Source organism: Ochotona princeps, chromosome 29, assembly GCF_030435755.1.
Source record: "Ochotona princeps isolate mOchPri1 chromosome 29, mOchPri1.hap1, whole genome shotgun sequence".
Classification (NCBI taxonomy): Eukaryota; Metazoa; Chordata; class Mammalia; order Lagomorpha; family Ochotonidae; genus Ochotona; species Ochotona princeps.
Window position 1 is genome coordinate 19588046 of NC_080860.1, and position 15114 is coordinate 19603159.

Here is a 15114-nt window from a genome sequence, read left to right on the forward strand (position 1 = left end):
GACAGCAAACAAGCAGTGCCTGAACAGGGACTTGAAAGCAGACAGAAAGTGTGATGGAGACCCCCACAGAAAGAGTTCCAGGACAAAGTGGAGCCTAACAATTATGGAATGTGGACAAACAAGCCAGGAAAAAATGCAAAACGGTTTAACATTTTCAAAGTTCAAACTTCAACAAAGTCTCCAAGCTTCAAGCAGTGCTTAGGATGCCTTAATGACTTCTACCTTCTGCCAGGGATCTCTAGATCGACCCCCTGGAGAATGCCTGGCTGCTGTTGCCCCTCTCCCTGCCCCTTTTCAGCATGAAGTAGCCAGAGTGATCACTGGCCCCTATCCTTAACACAAGTCAGGGTTCATTCTCCTGGAGGAAGGAACGCTGAGGAGTTAGATGGGATAATAGGCAGTTAGGGTCTCTGGTCACTGGTGAAGTTATTTTTGTATAACATCAAAAAAATTGGTCCTCCCCATTTCCTGTTCTTTCAACAACATGTTCCTAGCTACATTCCTCATGTCTACTTTTAAAAAAGATTTTATTTTGGGGTTGGGCCTGGCGCCATGGCCTAGTGGCAAAAGTCCTCGCCTTGTACACACCGCGATCCCATATGGGTGCCGGTTCTAATCCCGGCAGCTCCACTTCCCATCCAGCTCCTTGCTTTGTGGCCTGGGAAAGTAGTTGAGGATGGCCCAATGCTTTGGGATCCTGCACCCGTGTGGGAGACCTGGAGGAGGTTCCTGGATCCTGCCTCGAGATCGGCATAGCACCAGCCATTGCGCTCAGTTGGGGAGTGAATCATCGGACGGAAGATCTTCCTGTCTCCCCTCCTCTCTATATATCTGACTTTGTAATAAAAATATATAAATCTTAAAAAAAGATTTTATTTTGGGAAAGTCAGATCTACAGAGAGGAGAGACAGAGATGAAGATCTTTTGTCCAATGATTCACTCTCTAAGCGGCTGCAATGGCCAGAGCTGAGCTGATCCAAAGCCAGGAGCCAGGAGCTTGTTTGGGTCTCCTGAGCAGGTGCAGGTTCCCAAGGCTTTGGGCCGTCCTCCACTGCTTTCCCAAGCCACAAGGAGGGAGCTGGATGGGAAGTGGGACTTTCGGGATTAGAACGGGATGGAGGTGGGTGGGTGGTGGGCGGGGGCGGGAGGCCCATATGGAACTTTAGCCATTAGGTTAACACGCCGGGCCCCCTCAGGCCTAGTTTACCAAATAGAGAAGGGGGATTTGCAGGAAAATCAATTGGATATCATTTGTATGAGGACAATTGATTAGATATACAAAACAAAAAGAGATATTTTCAGACAAGAGTATGGAAAAAATTGATGGGTTCCACAGACATGCTTGCGGGAACTAAGTAATCTCCTCAACACCTTTTTCCTTCTTTTATGTGACCCTCAGTCTGTAAAAGCCTGATGCCACTAATAAACTTTGGCTATTGACCATAAAAAAAAAAAAGACTGATTAACAAATACACAGCATCCTACTTTGTCCAACATTTGTTTTATGGAATATGGAGGGCTTCGGGAATGAACCCGAGGGTGGTTGTTACACACAGCAGTTTATTCCCTGTTTCTGAGGCTTCCTGCAGCCCACATAAGAGTACACGTGTTCCAGACCCTATCACCGATTGGGAGACCAAGGATGAATTCTGGGATCCTGGCTTCTGCTTGATCTGACATTAGGAATTGGGACCATTTGGAGAGTGAACTGCTAGATCAAAGATCTCTGCCTCTCTGATTTTCATATGTATTTTTATTTTTTTTTAAAGATTTATTCATTTTATTACAAAGTCAGATATACAGAGGAGGAGGAGAGACAGAGAGGAAGATCTTCCGTCTGATGATTCACTCCCCAAGTGAGCCGCAACGGGCCGATGCGCGCCGATTCAATGCCAGGAACCTGGAACCTCTTCCAGGTCTCCCACGCGGGTGCAGGGTCCCAATGCATTGGGCCGTCCTCGACTGCTTTCCCAGGCCACAAGCAGGGAGCTGGATGGGAAGTGGAGCTGTTGGGATTAGAACCGGCGCCCATATGGGATCCTGGGGTGTTCAAGGTGAGGACTTTAGCCGCTAGGCCACGCCGCCGGGCCCGTATTTTTATTTTTTATAGTGATTACACGGTTGATCAGGGTGGGAAACATTGAGGTTTAGGGAAAATTGGGTGAATTGTTTCCAAATTTGCTATTTCTTCTTGTTGTTTCCGGGGAACGGAGAGAGACAAAAGGGAAAGCCACTCACAACTTTCCACACATTACAGTACCCAGGGATGAGAAACCACCACCTCATATCAACACAGAGTCTTGAACGTGTACATATTCCAAGGGTTCTGCCCAAGTGGTTTGGATAGTTCTGAAATGCGGTTGATTTCACGATACAAGGATATGTTACTTACTTGAAAGGCAAAGTTGGAACTCCAACTTTCACGTTTTTTCTGTCAGTCTACAATTGTTTTTTTAATGAAGTCTTGTGATGACGTGAGTTAACATTTTGCGCGGATGGCTTATGTTCTATACCTCCGTCCCTCCAATGAGTTAGCCAAAGCACCGTTTACTAAAGACTGATGTACAGCAGTTCCCCAATTTAATGTTTCCAAGTAGTTGCTTCTAGACAATCCTCAATTCTAAGTTAGTCTAAGGTAGTAAAGAATTCAAAAGTCAAGTTTCACTTTTTACTCTTTCTGCTCATGCTAGCTTCCTAAGCACCTGATCTTAAAGACCATTTATCAAATGTGAGAAGTGGTAAATATTCTCTGATATACAGCAACCACACTAACTTGCCTTTCAGTAAGGCAGCAGTTTGGATACAGGGAATTTTTCTTATTAGGTTGACAGGTAAGACCAGAAGTACAATGCAGACATTTTTGTCTACCCTTCGCTCTTGCTTTTAGCAGGTAAAGAACACAAACCAGACGGTGGGATGAGTCCTACTTGGTTCTGAGTGCTTTTCCTGTTATTTAAATATAAACCCAACCTCCTAACAGGATTTGAGTTTGCGAAAATAAATAAATCTTAAATCTTAAAAAAAAAAAAAAAGAAATGTTTGGGGCTAGAGTTCCTTCTCTGCCTCAAGATAGAATCTCTTGCAACGTCCTTACACGGTAGAAGGGGCCCACTCTCTCCGTCTCTGCTGCCAGCCCTCTGTGGGTGCTCCCATGAGCCAATCATCCACTAAAAACCCCATGGCTTCCTACTTGTACATGGGGGATTCCCAATGTTAGAACCGGGGTAGCAGCCGGGTGTGTACACGGGTGTGTGAGAGCAACACACCAACCTCCTCACAGTAACATCTCCTCTTCCCAGTCACACCTTGATCACCACCCCCCTTCCGCCCTTTTCTGGTTTCTGGTCTCTGGATGCCCCGGGGGACAATGCCATATCTCGGCCCTTCTTCCTTTCCTCTTGACTTCCACCTGGGATGCCTGCTAAGTCAGTGTCCTCCACTACAGTCACAGCAGTCTGATCTCCCATCCCACGAGCCACTTCCTCCAGACAGGAGCTTCTGAGGGAGGTCTCCTCAAGGACCAGGCTTTCAGCTCCTAGGGTTGGAAGCAACAACACACTCTATCATGTGGGAGGCAGATGTTCAGCAGAGGATACCCACCCAGCAGAGGTGAGCAGGCGCAGCATGGGTGGCACGGGGCTTGAGGGAGGAGGGTAGTGATGAGGGAGCAAAGGCTTGAGGGAGGTGAATGAAAGAGAGTCTGAGAGAAGGAGGAGTGAACACAGAGTGAAAGAAAACTTAATTTCTGTACTCCTACAGTGGTTCTGCCGCGCAGGATGGGGTGGTACAGGGACCCCAGATTTGGGCCAGGTGCAGACCCCGCGGCAGCTGTCCACAAGGAAGCGAGATGACTCCTCCTTCCTCCAGCCCCACACCCCTCCTTCCCCCAGCCTCACAACCCTCACTCCTCCTTCACCCAGCACTACACCCCTCACTCCTCCTTCCCCCAGCCCCACACCCCTCCTTCCCCCAGCCTCACAACCCTCACTCCTCCTTCCCCCAGCCCCACACTCCTCCTTCCCTCAGCCCCACACCCCTCACTCCTCCTTCCCCCAGCCCCACACCCCTCACTCCTCCTTCCCCCAGCCTCACACCCCTCACTCCTCCTTCCCCCAGCCCCACACTCCTCCTTCCCCCAGCCCCACACCCCTCACTCCTCCTTCCCCCAGCCTCACATACCTCACCCCTCCTTCCCTCAGCCCCACACTCCTCCTTCCCCCAGCCCCACACCCCTCACTCCTCCTTCCCCCCGCCCCACACCCTTCCTTCCCCCAGCCTCACATACCTCACCCCTCCTTCCCTCAGCCCCTCACCCCTCCTTCCCCCAGCCCCTCACTCCTCCTTCCCCCAGCCCCACACCCTTCCTTCCCCCAGCCTCACATACCTCACCCCTCCTTCCCCCAGCTCCTCACTCCTCCTTCCCCCAGCCGCCGCTCCCCTCAGGCCCCTCAGGCAGCGCCCCGACCCGACCCGCGCCTGCGCGGCGCACCACGTGCCGGTCGAGGCCCCGCCCCCGCCCCGCCCCCTCGCGAGTGCGGCCTCCGGCTTGCGGCGGCTCCAGGTCAGCTGCGAAGGCGTTGTGGTGGCGGGGTGGCTGTGGAGGGGGGAGAAGAACCGGGCGCGGGGAGCGAGCGGGTCCAGCGGGGCCGGGGCGGAGGGGTGCGCGACAGCGGCCGCGGGGTCCGGGTGGAGCGAGGCGCGCGGGAGAGCCCGGAGGCGCGGGGGTCGGCGGCCTGAGGGGGAGCGGGCGGCCGCCTGACGTGGCGGGGCAGCGGCCCACCCACACCCACGGGGTGGCGCTTGGCCGGGGCGCGGGGTGTCCGCGCGCGGGGTGCAGGCCCTCCGGCCTCTGGGGTTCCCTCCACCCCCGGGCGCTCAGCGGGGCCTTGGCCGGCCCGCGGCGACCCTGCAACAGGCGGGTGCGTGGAGGGGCCAGGCCAAAACGCCGCCGCCCTGGGGAAGGCGGCCGGGGTGGTGTGTGTGTGGGGGTGCTGCAGCCTGGTCGGGCTGGGTCGCTGGCTTTCTTGGTGAAAAAGCCGGAGATGGCGCTGTCCAGTGCCAAATCGCGCAGGGCTGTTGGCGATCTTGGCGCCGGGAGCAGCGGGGGCGTCGCCTCTGCCACCATCACCTTGTGTCCCGGGCTGCTCCTCCCGTGGACAGCTCGGCCTGGGCAGGGGGACCCGAGATGCCCTACTAGGTAACCAGTCGGCTGAGCTCTGCCAGCTGCTCCCTGCCCCCACCTCCGGAAACTGGGACCCACTTCCTCGTTCCCCGTGTCCCCCTCCCCCGCCCCTGTGACCTCTTGGTCCTTGGCTGCCCCTGGGTTTTGGGGTTCGGTGGAAAACAGACAGCTTTGATGGGGAAGGGTGGGCTGGGGGTGGGAGCGCCTTCGGAAAATGAATGCATGCTTTGCTGAGAACATTCGGCCTGGGAACTTTCTACACTTAAAAGTGTCCACGACAGAAAGACAGTGACACCCTGAAATATCGAGGTTTTTTTTTCTAGTAGTTTCAGTCAGCAGAGATTAAAAAGAAACACTACCGGTGAGATAACAGCCACTGGCCGCAATCAGGATCTTATAACAGCCGTGGGGCACAAGGGGAGGGGCGGGGCCTTCCGGAAGGAGCACGTTTGCTCACAGTCCTTTAGACTGGGCTCTCAACTTCTGATCGTCTAGAAACTTCTCCTCCTCCCCTCCCCAGATGCCTGCTGCATGTATGGCCCAGCCAACTTTTTTTTTTTTAAAGCATACAACTGTTTGCAGCCGTTGGAGGGAGCCTCCAAGGGTCTCTTTCTAGTACTGGATGGTGGGAGGGATATACAGTGGCTTGCAAAAGAACTGTGTGGCTCAGCCAGTTAAACTTGCCACTTGGGATGCCTGCAGCCCACACTGGAATGCCTGGCTTTTATCCCAGCCACTCACAGGCTTTTGAACCAGCTTCCTGCCAATGCCCCCAGGGAGACAACAGGTGATGGCTGGAGTACTGAGTCCCTGCTGCCCCCCTCCCCCACAGGAGACCCGGATGGACTTTCCGGCCCCTTGGTTTGGTCGTGCCTCAGCCCCCACTGTTGCTGGCATTGGGGGGAGTGATGTCTTGTGTCTCAGTCTTTATCACTCTGCCTTGCTGATAAATAAATGCATCTTTAAAAGAAAAAGGGGGCTCTTTAGATGCTTCTAGAAGGCTCTGCAGGAGTGTGGACTAGTGAGTTTGCCCTGGGAGAGGATCAACTGGTTGGATTGGAGGTTTTATAACATACCTTTGGCTGGCTTTTGTGTTTGAAGCACAAGCGTATGACATTAAAAAATTTTTGAGAATTTCTTTATGAAACACCCATAGGTTGAAAAGGGCCTACAAGGACTAGCAGACCCCGGTTAATGTTTCACATTGTTTTTCATTCTGCTAAATAATTTTTTTTTCTGGAGATAATCCTGATGGTGAATGGGCCTGTTTATATGCAATATCCTACTTGCAAGCAATAGTGAATACTGTTTCATTGTGTTGTCAGAAGTTTTATAAAGGAAGTTGTCCTTCACCTCTTCCAGCATCCACTGCTCACTCTTCTCTCTGAATGTCCCTGAGAGATTTTCCACTCCATGGCTCGAACTTGAGCTCACCTCCGCTAGATTTCAACTGTTGTGGTCCCATGTCCAGCAAGCCCGGTCTGAGTATGGGTGTGGTCCTTCCCAGCAGGAAATTCATTTTTTTCCTTCACAGGCCCTAAGCACCTAGCTCAGGGGTGGAGAACATCCAACCCCAGGCCGTGGGACACATAGGGACGGCAAAATCTTTGGGTCTGCCCTTGCCGAGACAGTCACAGGCAAGACTCCAAGTTCAGTGTATGGATAGCAGACTCATGTTTTGAGTTCATAATTGTGTATGGCTGGCAGATGGTACAAACATTTCCAGTGGCCCTTGGCAGAAAAAGAGGGTTCTCCACCCCTACATAACTGAATTCCTTGAGTCGTACTTGACACATGAGCATGGCCCTCCCAGGCAAGGAGTCCTTCCGTGATGCCCTGTGGCAAAGCAGCAGCAGCTCATCCACACCCACAGGAGCTGTTGTGCTTCTGGGGCCTGGGGCTTGGTGTCTGAAGTAGCTGTCACTCTCAGGATAAGGCTGCCTGGACTCCCTTGTTGGTAACGATGTTGAGAAAGTTATGGTGTAGAGATAGGAATCAGGTGTCTAGAGTCTGGCTTTGCAAACAAATGGTGACACCAATCATGGAGGCTTTGAAATGTGTGTCATGGAGATAAAGTCTAGTGCTCCCAGAGGCTGCATCTCCTTGGGTTGGGCAGGTGACACAGATTGCAGATTTATTGTTATTTTTTAAAACTATTCTTATTTGAACAGCAGAATTAGAGAGAGAAAGATCTTCTGTCTGCTGATTCACTCCTCAAGTGGCAATTATAGCTGTAACTGAGCCAGTCATAACCCAGGAGCTTCTTCCGGGTCTCCCATGTGGGTACAGGCTCCCAAGGCCTTGGGCCATCCTCTACTGCTTTCCCAGGTCAGGGAAGTAGAGCAGATGGGACATGAACCGGTGCTTATAAAGGATTCTGGTGCTTGCAAGGGGAAGATTAACTAATTGAGCCATCATGCTGGGTCTTCGAAGGAGAATTTTGAGAGGAGTCACAGGGAACCCCGAGCAGGAGGCGTCAGGGGGAACACTTACAGGCATTTGGGCATCTCTGTGTAGCCTGGCAGGGTGTATCCTCTCAGTGCACCCCAGGTGGATGAGGAAAGAGGTCAAGGAGGGCGTGAGGATTAGAGAAGAGACAAGAGACAATGGAGACTGTGAGGATTTCCACACAGACAGGAGAGCCAGTGACAAAAAAAAAAAAAAAAAAAATCAGACTGATCGGGTGGGCCCATAGCTGGATTCGGCATGGAGCTGGGGATAATGGCAGGCTGGCTTCTGGGCTGAAGCTGGGAGTGTTGGGTCAGAGGAAGGAGTCAGAAATTCTAAGCGAGAGGTGGTCAGTGGCGGGGGGGGGACTGTGCCTCAGCTCTGGGTGGGTAGGGGAATGTCCTGAGTTCAGGAGGCAGATAGAACATGTCTGATGGGAAGCAGCAGATGCTCCTGGCTAGTCTGGCCAGCAGTGCAGGGGGCCCAGAGAACATGTGCAGGGGGACTGGCCACTCCCCGAGCAGGACCAGCAGATGCTCCTGGCCAGCCTGGCTAGCAGTGCAGGGGGCCCCAGGGAATGTGTGCTGGTGCTGGGGGACTGGCCACTCCCCGAGCAGGACCAGCAGATGCTCCTGGCCAGCCTGGCCAGCAGTACGGGGGACCCCAGGGAATGGGTGCTGGTGCTGGGGGACTGGCCACTCCCCGAGCAGGACCAGCTGGCTGTTGGCAGTTGCTCCTGGATAACCTGGAGGCTGTGTTTTGCAGTAGGTTTGTCTGATTGGCTGGGTGCCTAACACTATAATCCAATCAGCTTGTGTTATTTTTTTTTTAATCTGCATGTAAATTCCATTACTAGAGAGTAACCCTGGTTTTTAAATATGAGGCTGATGATCCCTAGGGCCTGCAAGTACTGTGCTTGGCGGTCAGAGTCTCAGAGAAAGCAGTCCTAGGGGCCAGGGTTCCTAAGTCGGAATCTTTCCCTGAAGTCTGGGCTTCATGACCCACATCACTCAGGCCTTGCTTTTTTTTTTTTTTAAGATTTACTTTTTTGAAAAAAGATTATTTTTATTTTTATCTGAAAGGCAGAGTTGCAAAGGGAAGGAGCAAGACAGAGGATCTACCCACTGGTTCTCTTCTCAAATGGTCGCTATGGCTGGAGCTGAGCATATCCAAAGCCATGAGCTTCTTTTGGGTCTCCCATGTAGGTGCAGGAGCCTAAGGACTTGGGCCATCCTCTGCTGCTTTCCCAGGAAAGCATTAACAGGAAGCTAGAAGAGAAGTCAGGATATGAGCCAGTGCCCATTTGGGATGCTGGCACCGCAGGTGGAAGCTAAGCCTACTATACCCCAGGTGCCAGTGCCAGGCCTTGCTGTTTTTATGCATCTACCCCTGTGGGGGGGAACTCAGTTTTTTTCTTTCTCAAAAGGAGGAACTTCTTGAGAATTTGATATATTCAAGTGTTTCCATACTGTCTTCATTTTAAGAAATATTTTAAAAATAAAAAAATAATTTGAGAGGCAGAGAAAGATCTCCCATGCTTGGGCTCACCCCACCCCACCCCATCCCAGGAGGTGCCCACCAGTAGCCAGTGTGTGGCCAGGCCAAAGACAGGAACTTGGAGTTCCATTCAGGCCTCCCCTGCGTGGTTTGGCAGGGACTCAAGAGCTTGCACCATCCCCTGCTACTTCCAGAGCTGCGCTGTGGTGGGAAGCTGGTTTGAGAAGTGGAACTGGTGGATTCTCAAAACCAGGGGCGTCTTCTGGGTCTCCCATGTGGGTGCAGGATCCCTAGGCTTTGGGCCACCCTCGACTGCTTTCCCAGGCCGCAAGCAGGGAGCTGGATGGGAAGCTGAGCAGCCAGGACACAAGCCGGCACTCTCTTGGGATGCCTGCACTTGCAAGGAGAGGATTATCCAATTGAGCCTGTTTTAGAACACCCAACGGGGCAGGTCTTTTGGGTGTTTCCCCTCTCCCCCTCAGCATGCCGCCTGCCCTCTCACTCCGCCTGGGCCTCTTGTCCTTGCAGCTAACGGGCCGGCCGCGGTGGTGTGGTGGGTGCCCGTGGAGCCGTCGCTATGGCAGAGGAGCAGGAGTTCACCCAGCTGTGCAAGCTGCCCTCGCAGCAGCCCTCGCAGTCTCACTGCGGCACCAACACTTACCGCAGCACGCAGCACTCCCAGGCCCTGCTCCGGGGGCTGCTGGCGCTTCGGGACAGCGGCATCCTCTTTGACGTCGTCCTCGTGGTGGAGGGGAGGCACATCGCAGCCCACCGCATCCTGCTGGCAGCATCCTGCGACTACTTCCGGTAAGTCCCTCCACACTCAGCGCCAGCTGGATGAGGCAGGCTCAGAGCTGTCACCGGGCTCGCTCCTGCCTGTCCCCCAGCGTTTCCTTTAGCCTTCAAAAGGAGCAGGGAACGGATCCTTAGATTTGAACCGTGTAGTCCCTCGGATGTGCTCTTAAACAAACGAATCTCATATGGCTTTTATATAAATATAAAACAAAGCTTCTGCTTCAAGAACAAACTGATTTTCTGCTTGTCCCTGGCTTGCACCCTCACCCCCTCAGCATTTTCACTGGGAAAACCCGATATCTTATGGAACATTCTGGAGGAATACCAAGGCCCACTTGTTAGCATGTTTCCCACAGTGTGCCCTCTTTCTACTCCCACCCTTCATGTAAGTTTGAAGAAATCGTAGTGATCCATTTCTTTTCTCTCTACGCCTACTCCACCCACCCTTCTCCAGCTTGGCTGGAGCAGGCCTCCTTCCCACCCTGTCTCTTGGACCACGCCTACCCCATGACAGCTCTGATGCCAACTGGGAGGGTCCTGAGGGTGTGGGCCACTGCCACCCTCCTGCTGCCTTCCCTGACTTGGTCACACCTCTTCTCCCTCAGGTGCTGGCCTTTTGGCCCTCACAGCAGGTGGCTCCATGGCCACTCCTGGGGTTCTTGTGGGTTGGCTGACTTGACATTACTGGCTTGTCTGTCTCCTGTACACATGGGCTGGAGTACCCCAGTGCTGGGGGCACAGGCTCTTCAGAGAGACAAAATGAACAGAATATGGGAAGAGAATTGGCCCACGGGACGTTGAAAATCACAACACCACAGATCACACAGCAGGCTGGAGACCTCAGAGTGCTGGAGGACGAGGCATTGGGAGGTCCGGAAAGCCTGAGAACCAGGCAGTGGTAGCAGGAGGCAGCTGCTGTCCAGTGGCCAAGAGTGTGGGACTGTGATACTCAATGGGGGAGAAGGAGGTGTCCCAGCAGTGGGGGGAGGGAGAAGGGGGAACAAGGGAGACCCTTCCCTCGCCTGTCCATCTAGTCAGGGCTCCGGCTGATTGGTTGGAGGGCAGAGCTGATTGGTTGGAGGGTTGGTCCTCAGGGATTCAGAGGCCTGTCTTTGCTAGAGACAGTCTCCCCACCACGCCTAGTTCCTTTAGCTCAGATCCCTAGCCTTGCTCACGTTGACACTCTAAAATTACTCATCGAAGTGGTTGTCAACACACATCCTTCAAGGTTTGAATGCATACATCTTGTGTTCGTGGATACAAGGCAGGCTGCCATTCCGCTTCCCTCCCCCCATTTTTCATGCTGCTGTGAACCCCATGGAGGTGGTGCCGTTGTGCCCCTCATCTCACACTTTCGGCTGGGGCTCCGAGGGAATGAGGGCCACCAGCAGGAGCCAGCCTGAGCCTCTCATCCCCAGGCGTAATACTCTAAGTCTGTTCCTGTTTGTCCATGTTGTCTTCCAGGCTGGTTTGTAATTCTGTCTCTCTTAAAAAACAAAACAAAACAACAACAACAAAAAAACTTAGAAACTGACTGAACTGGCTCAGCCATGGTATTAGAAGGTTAAGCCTCCACCTACGACACTGTTATCCCATTGGGCACCAGTTTGAGTCCCAGCTGCTCCACTTCTAAGTCAGCTCCCTGTTATGGCCTGGGAAAGCAGTGGAGCATGGCTCAAGTGCGTGGGTCTATGTAGTCATATGGGAGACCCAGAAGAAGCTCCTGGCTCCTGGCTTTGGCCTGGTCTAGCCCCGACCCTTGCAGCCATGCAGATGGAAGAATAATTCTCTCTCTATCTCTCTCTCTCCCTCCCTCTCCCTCTCTCTCCCTCTCTCTCCCACTCTCTCCCTCTTCCCCCTCCATCTCTCCTCTCTTTCTTTGCCTTTCAAATAAAAAAAATAAATTTAAGATTTTTAGCGACTATCAAAGAAAGCCTTGCTTTATAGTGTAAGTGCCTCCTTAAAAGACTTGTGGAACATGTGACTTGGTGGTTTGGTGCAGACATGTCCCTGGGCATCAGTGTCTTTTCAGTTTCCTGGTCTGGAGCCGGGCAGGGTTGGGGAGAGGGCTAGTGTTTGGCTGAGGCCTTTATAAAAAATTTTTATTGGAAAGTCAGATATACAGAGAGGAGGAGAGACAGAGAGGAAGATCTTCCATCCATTGATTCCCTCCCCAAGTGGCTGCAACGTCCAAAGCCAGTGGCCTGGAGCCTCTTCTGGGTCTCCCACATGGGTGCAGGGTCCCTAGGCTTTGGGCCATCCTCCACTGCTTTCCCAGGACACAAGCAGGGAGCTGGATGGGAAGTGGGGCCACTGGCCAAGATGGAGATTTTAGCTGCTAGGCTACCACGTCAGGCCTGACCTGAGGCCATTTTCCTAGAGACAAGATAGCTTTTATATCTGCTGGTTCACCCCCTGAGTTCTTGGCAACAGCTGCGGCCCAAATCAGGAGCCAGGAATGCCAGCCATGTCTCTTGGTGGATGGCAGGAAGCCAGTTCCTTGAGCCCTTGCTACTCCCTGTGGGTTCCCATCCTGGCAGGAAACTGCAGTCAGGCACTGCCAAATGGGCCGAGAGCACGGAGAACATCTATAGAAATAATGGGTTATTCCTTCCCGCCCACCCCAACCACCCCCACCCTGCCTGCAATCCTATCCTGCCGGTTGAGGCCTTTACAAGTCTCTTGAGAGCACCCAGGGCAGCAGTGGGCAGGGCTGAGACACTCAGGGAGTGGTTCACTCAGCAGAGAGACCCACCCAGGGACAGCCCCTGCTAGACAGCAGGCTGTGGGGCCTCCTGGGCATCCCCTCCCACAGGCTGATCCCATGTCCTGCCCCGATCCCCTTTGCTCCCTGAAGGACAGCATGGATGCTGCCTTGCTGTCAGGGGTCAGAAGCCTTCCATGACCTTGAGGATTCGTAGCCGGAACTCTGGAGACCAACAGGAAGGGAGAAGGATGGGGGGAGGGGGATGACAGGGTTGCTGTCTCACCCTGCCCTGTGCTGTTTGAGTTACTGTTTTACAAAGAGCAGGAGCCAGGGCTAAAGTCCTCTCCTTGCGTGCGTTGGGATCCCATGTAGGTGTTGGTTCCTGTCCCAACTGATCTACTGCCCATCCAGCTCCTGGCTTGTGGCCTGGGAAAAACAGTTGGGGTGGCCCAAGTCGTGGGGACCCTGCACCCCTGCGTCAGCTCTAAGCCTCGCTTCTCCATTCCTGCCCCTCCCTCTGTTTCCTTTCCCTCCCCAGCCTCATAACTGCACACATCTCCTTTCCTTGGAAGTGCTTTTGCCCTCTCAGCTGCCTTCCTCGTGGGTACCTGAGCGTAAGCTGGTTGGTTCTGTGACCTTGCCCTCTCCCCTTCACATCCTGCTTCTCACCCTACAGTGACTCCCACGAGCTGGGAAACAAGGAACAAGACATCCTTGCAAATCCTTCTTCAACATTCTAGAGAATGCTAGGGCATCCCCTGTTTCCTTTCCTGTCCCTCCAAGAGCCACAACTCAGCAAGACAGGGTGGACAGAGGCTTGAATTTGCTTCTCTTTCTCTCTCTCTCTCTTTTCTTTTTTACGATTTATTTATATACTTTTTAAATTTTTATTGGAGAATCAGATATATAGAGAGGAGGAGAGACAGAGAGGAAGATCTTCCATCTGATGATTCACTCCCCAAGTGGCCACAATGACTGGAGCTGTGCCGATCTAAAGCCAGGAGCCTGGAGCCTCTTCCGAGTCTCCCACGCAGGGGCAGGGTCCCAAAGCTTTGGATCATCCCTGACTGCTTTCCCAGGCCACAAGCAGGGAGCTGGATGGGAAGTGGGGCATTCTGGGATTAGAACCGATACCCATATGGGGTCACGGTATGTACAAGGCGAGAACTTGAGCCGTTAGGCCACCGTGCTGAGCCCTGGAAGCATTTCTGGTTGGAGAGAAACGGACAGGGACATCTTGCAGGTGTTGTTTCATGCCCCAACCTCGCCAAAGCCAGGAGCCAGGAATTCCATCCTGCTCTCCCATGTGGATGGCTAGGACCACCACCTACTGACTTTCCAGGCACACCAATGCAATGCTGGATGGAATGCAGAGTGGCCAGGACTCAATCCGGGGCTCCTGAGGGATGCCAGAGTTACAGGCAGTGCCATGATGCCAGCCCCATTTTTATCTTTGTAAAGATTTAGTTATTTGAAAGGCAGAGTTATAGAGAGGGAAGGAGAGACAGAGAGCCACTCTGACTTTTTTTAACTGCCCAGTTCAGTGGCCATCAGAGTACATTCATGTTGTTGTGAAACCAATTTCTAAAATATGTCTTTGTGTTCTTACAAAAAACTGTATCACCCACCCCAACCCCTGTAAACCACCATTCCACTTTCTGTGTTTCTGTGGGTTTGACTGTTCTCGGTTCCTCACACATAGAATCGTAGTGTTTATCCTTTTGTGAGTTGCTTACTAAGTATACCATTACAGCAAGTGATATGATTTCCTTTTTTTTTTTAATTTGTTTGAAAGGCAGAGTGACAGAAAGGGAAAGGACACTTAGAGAGCTCGGTTTGCTCCATAAGTGACCGTAGCAGCCAGTGTTGGTCCAGGCATTGAAACAGGGAACCTAACAGTCCATCCAGGTCTCCCATGTAGATTACAGGGACTTGAGTTTTGGGGCCATCATCAGCTGTTTCCCTCGGCACATTTGCAGGGAGCTGGCTTGGACGTGGAGCAGCCAGGACCTGAACTGGTACTCTGATATAGGGTGCCAGAAAATGCTGCCTCCTGGTGATCTTTATTCTTATTCTTTTTTTCTTATGATTTATTTATTTCAAGAATTATTTTTATTGGAAAGTTAGATATACAGAGAGGAGGGGAGACAGAGAAAAATCTTCCATCTGGTTCCCTCCCCTAGTGGCTTCAACAGCCAGAGCTGTGCTGGTCTGAAGCCAGGAGACTAGAGTCTCCTCCAGGTCTCCCACACCAGGGCAGGGTCCCAAGGCTTTGGGATGTCCTCTACTGCCTTCCCAGGCCATGAGCAGGGAGCTGGATGGGAAGTGGAGCAGGCAGGATACAAAGCAGCGTTAATGTAGAATCCTGGCATGTGCAAGGTGAGGACTTTAGTCACGAGGCTGCCATGCTGGGCCCTGCTTTCTGTACTTGTGAGTGGCACCAGGTGTTTGGAAGGAGCTCAGCAGGTTTGCAAGCCGGAAATGG

The 15114-nt window shown here is 52.7% G+C and overlaps 1 protein-coding gene across 1 annotated transcript in view; it reads left to right on the top strand.

Moving 5' to 3' along the window:
- Nucleotides 1-4506: 4506 nt before the first annotated feature.
- The window catches only part of KLHL22 (kelch like family member 22), a 29059-nt gene continuing 18451 nt past the window's right edge, over nucleotides 4507-15114 (top strand). The window contains exons 1-2 of the mRNA XM_058656604.1: nucleotides 4507-4561; nucleotides 9656-9934. Coding sequence (XP_058512587.1) covers nucleotides 9705-9934 — 230 coding nt within the window. The 5' untranslated portion in view covers nucleotides 4507-4561; nucleotides 9656-9704. The remainder of the gene's footprint in view (nucleotides 4562-9655; nucleotides 9935-15114) is intronic.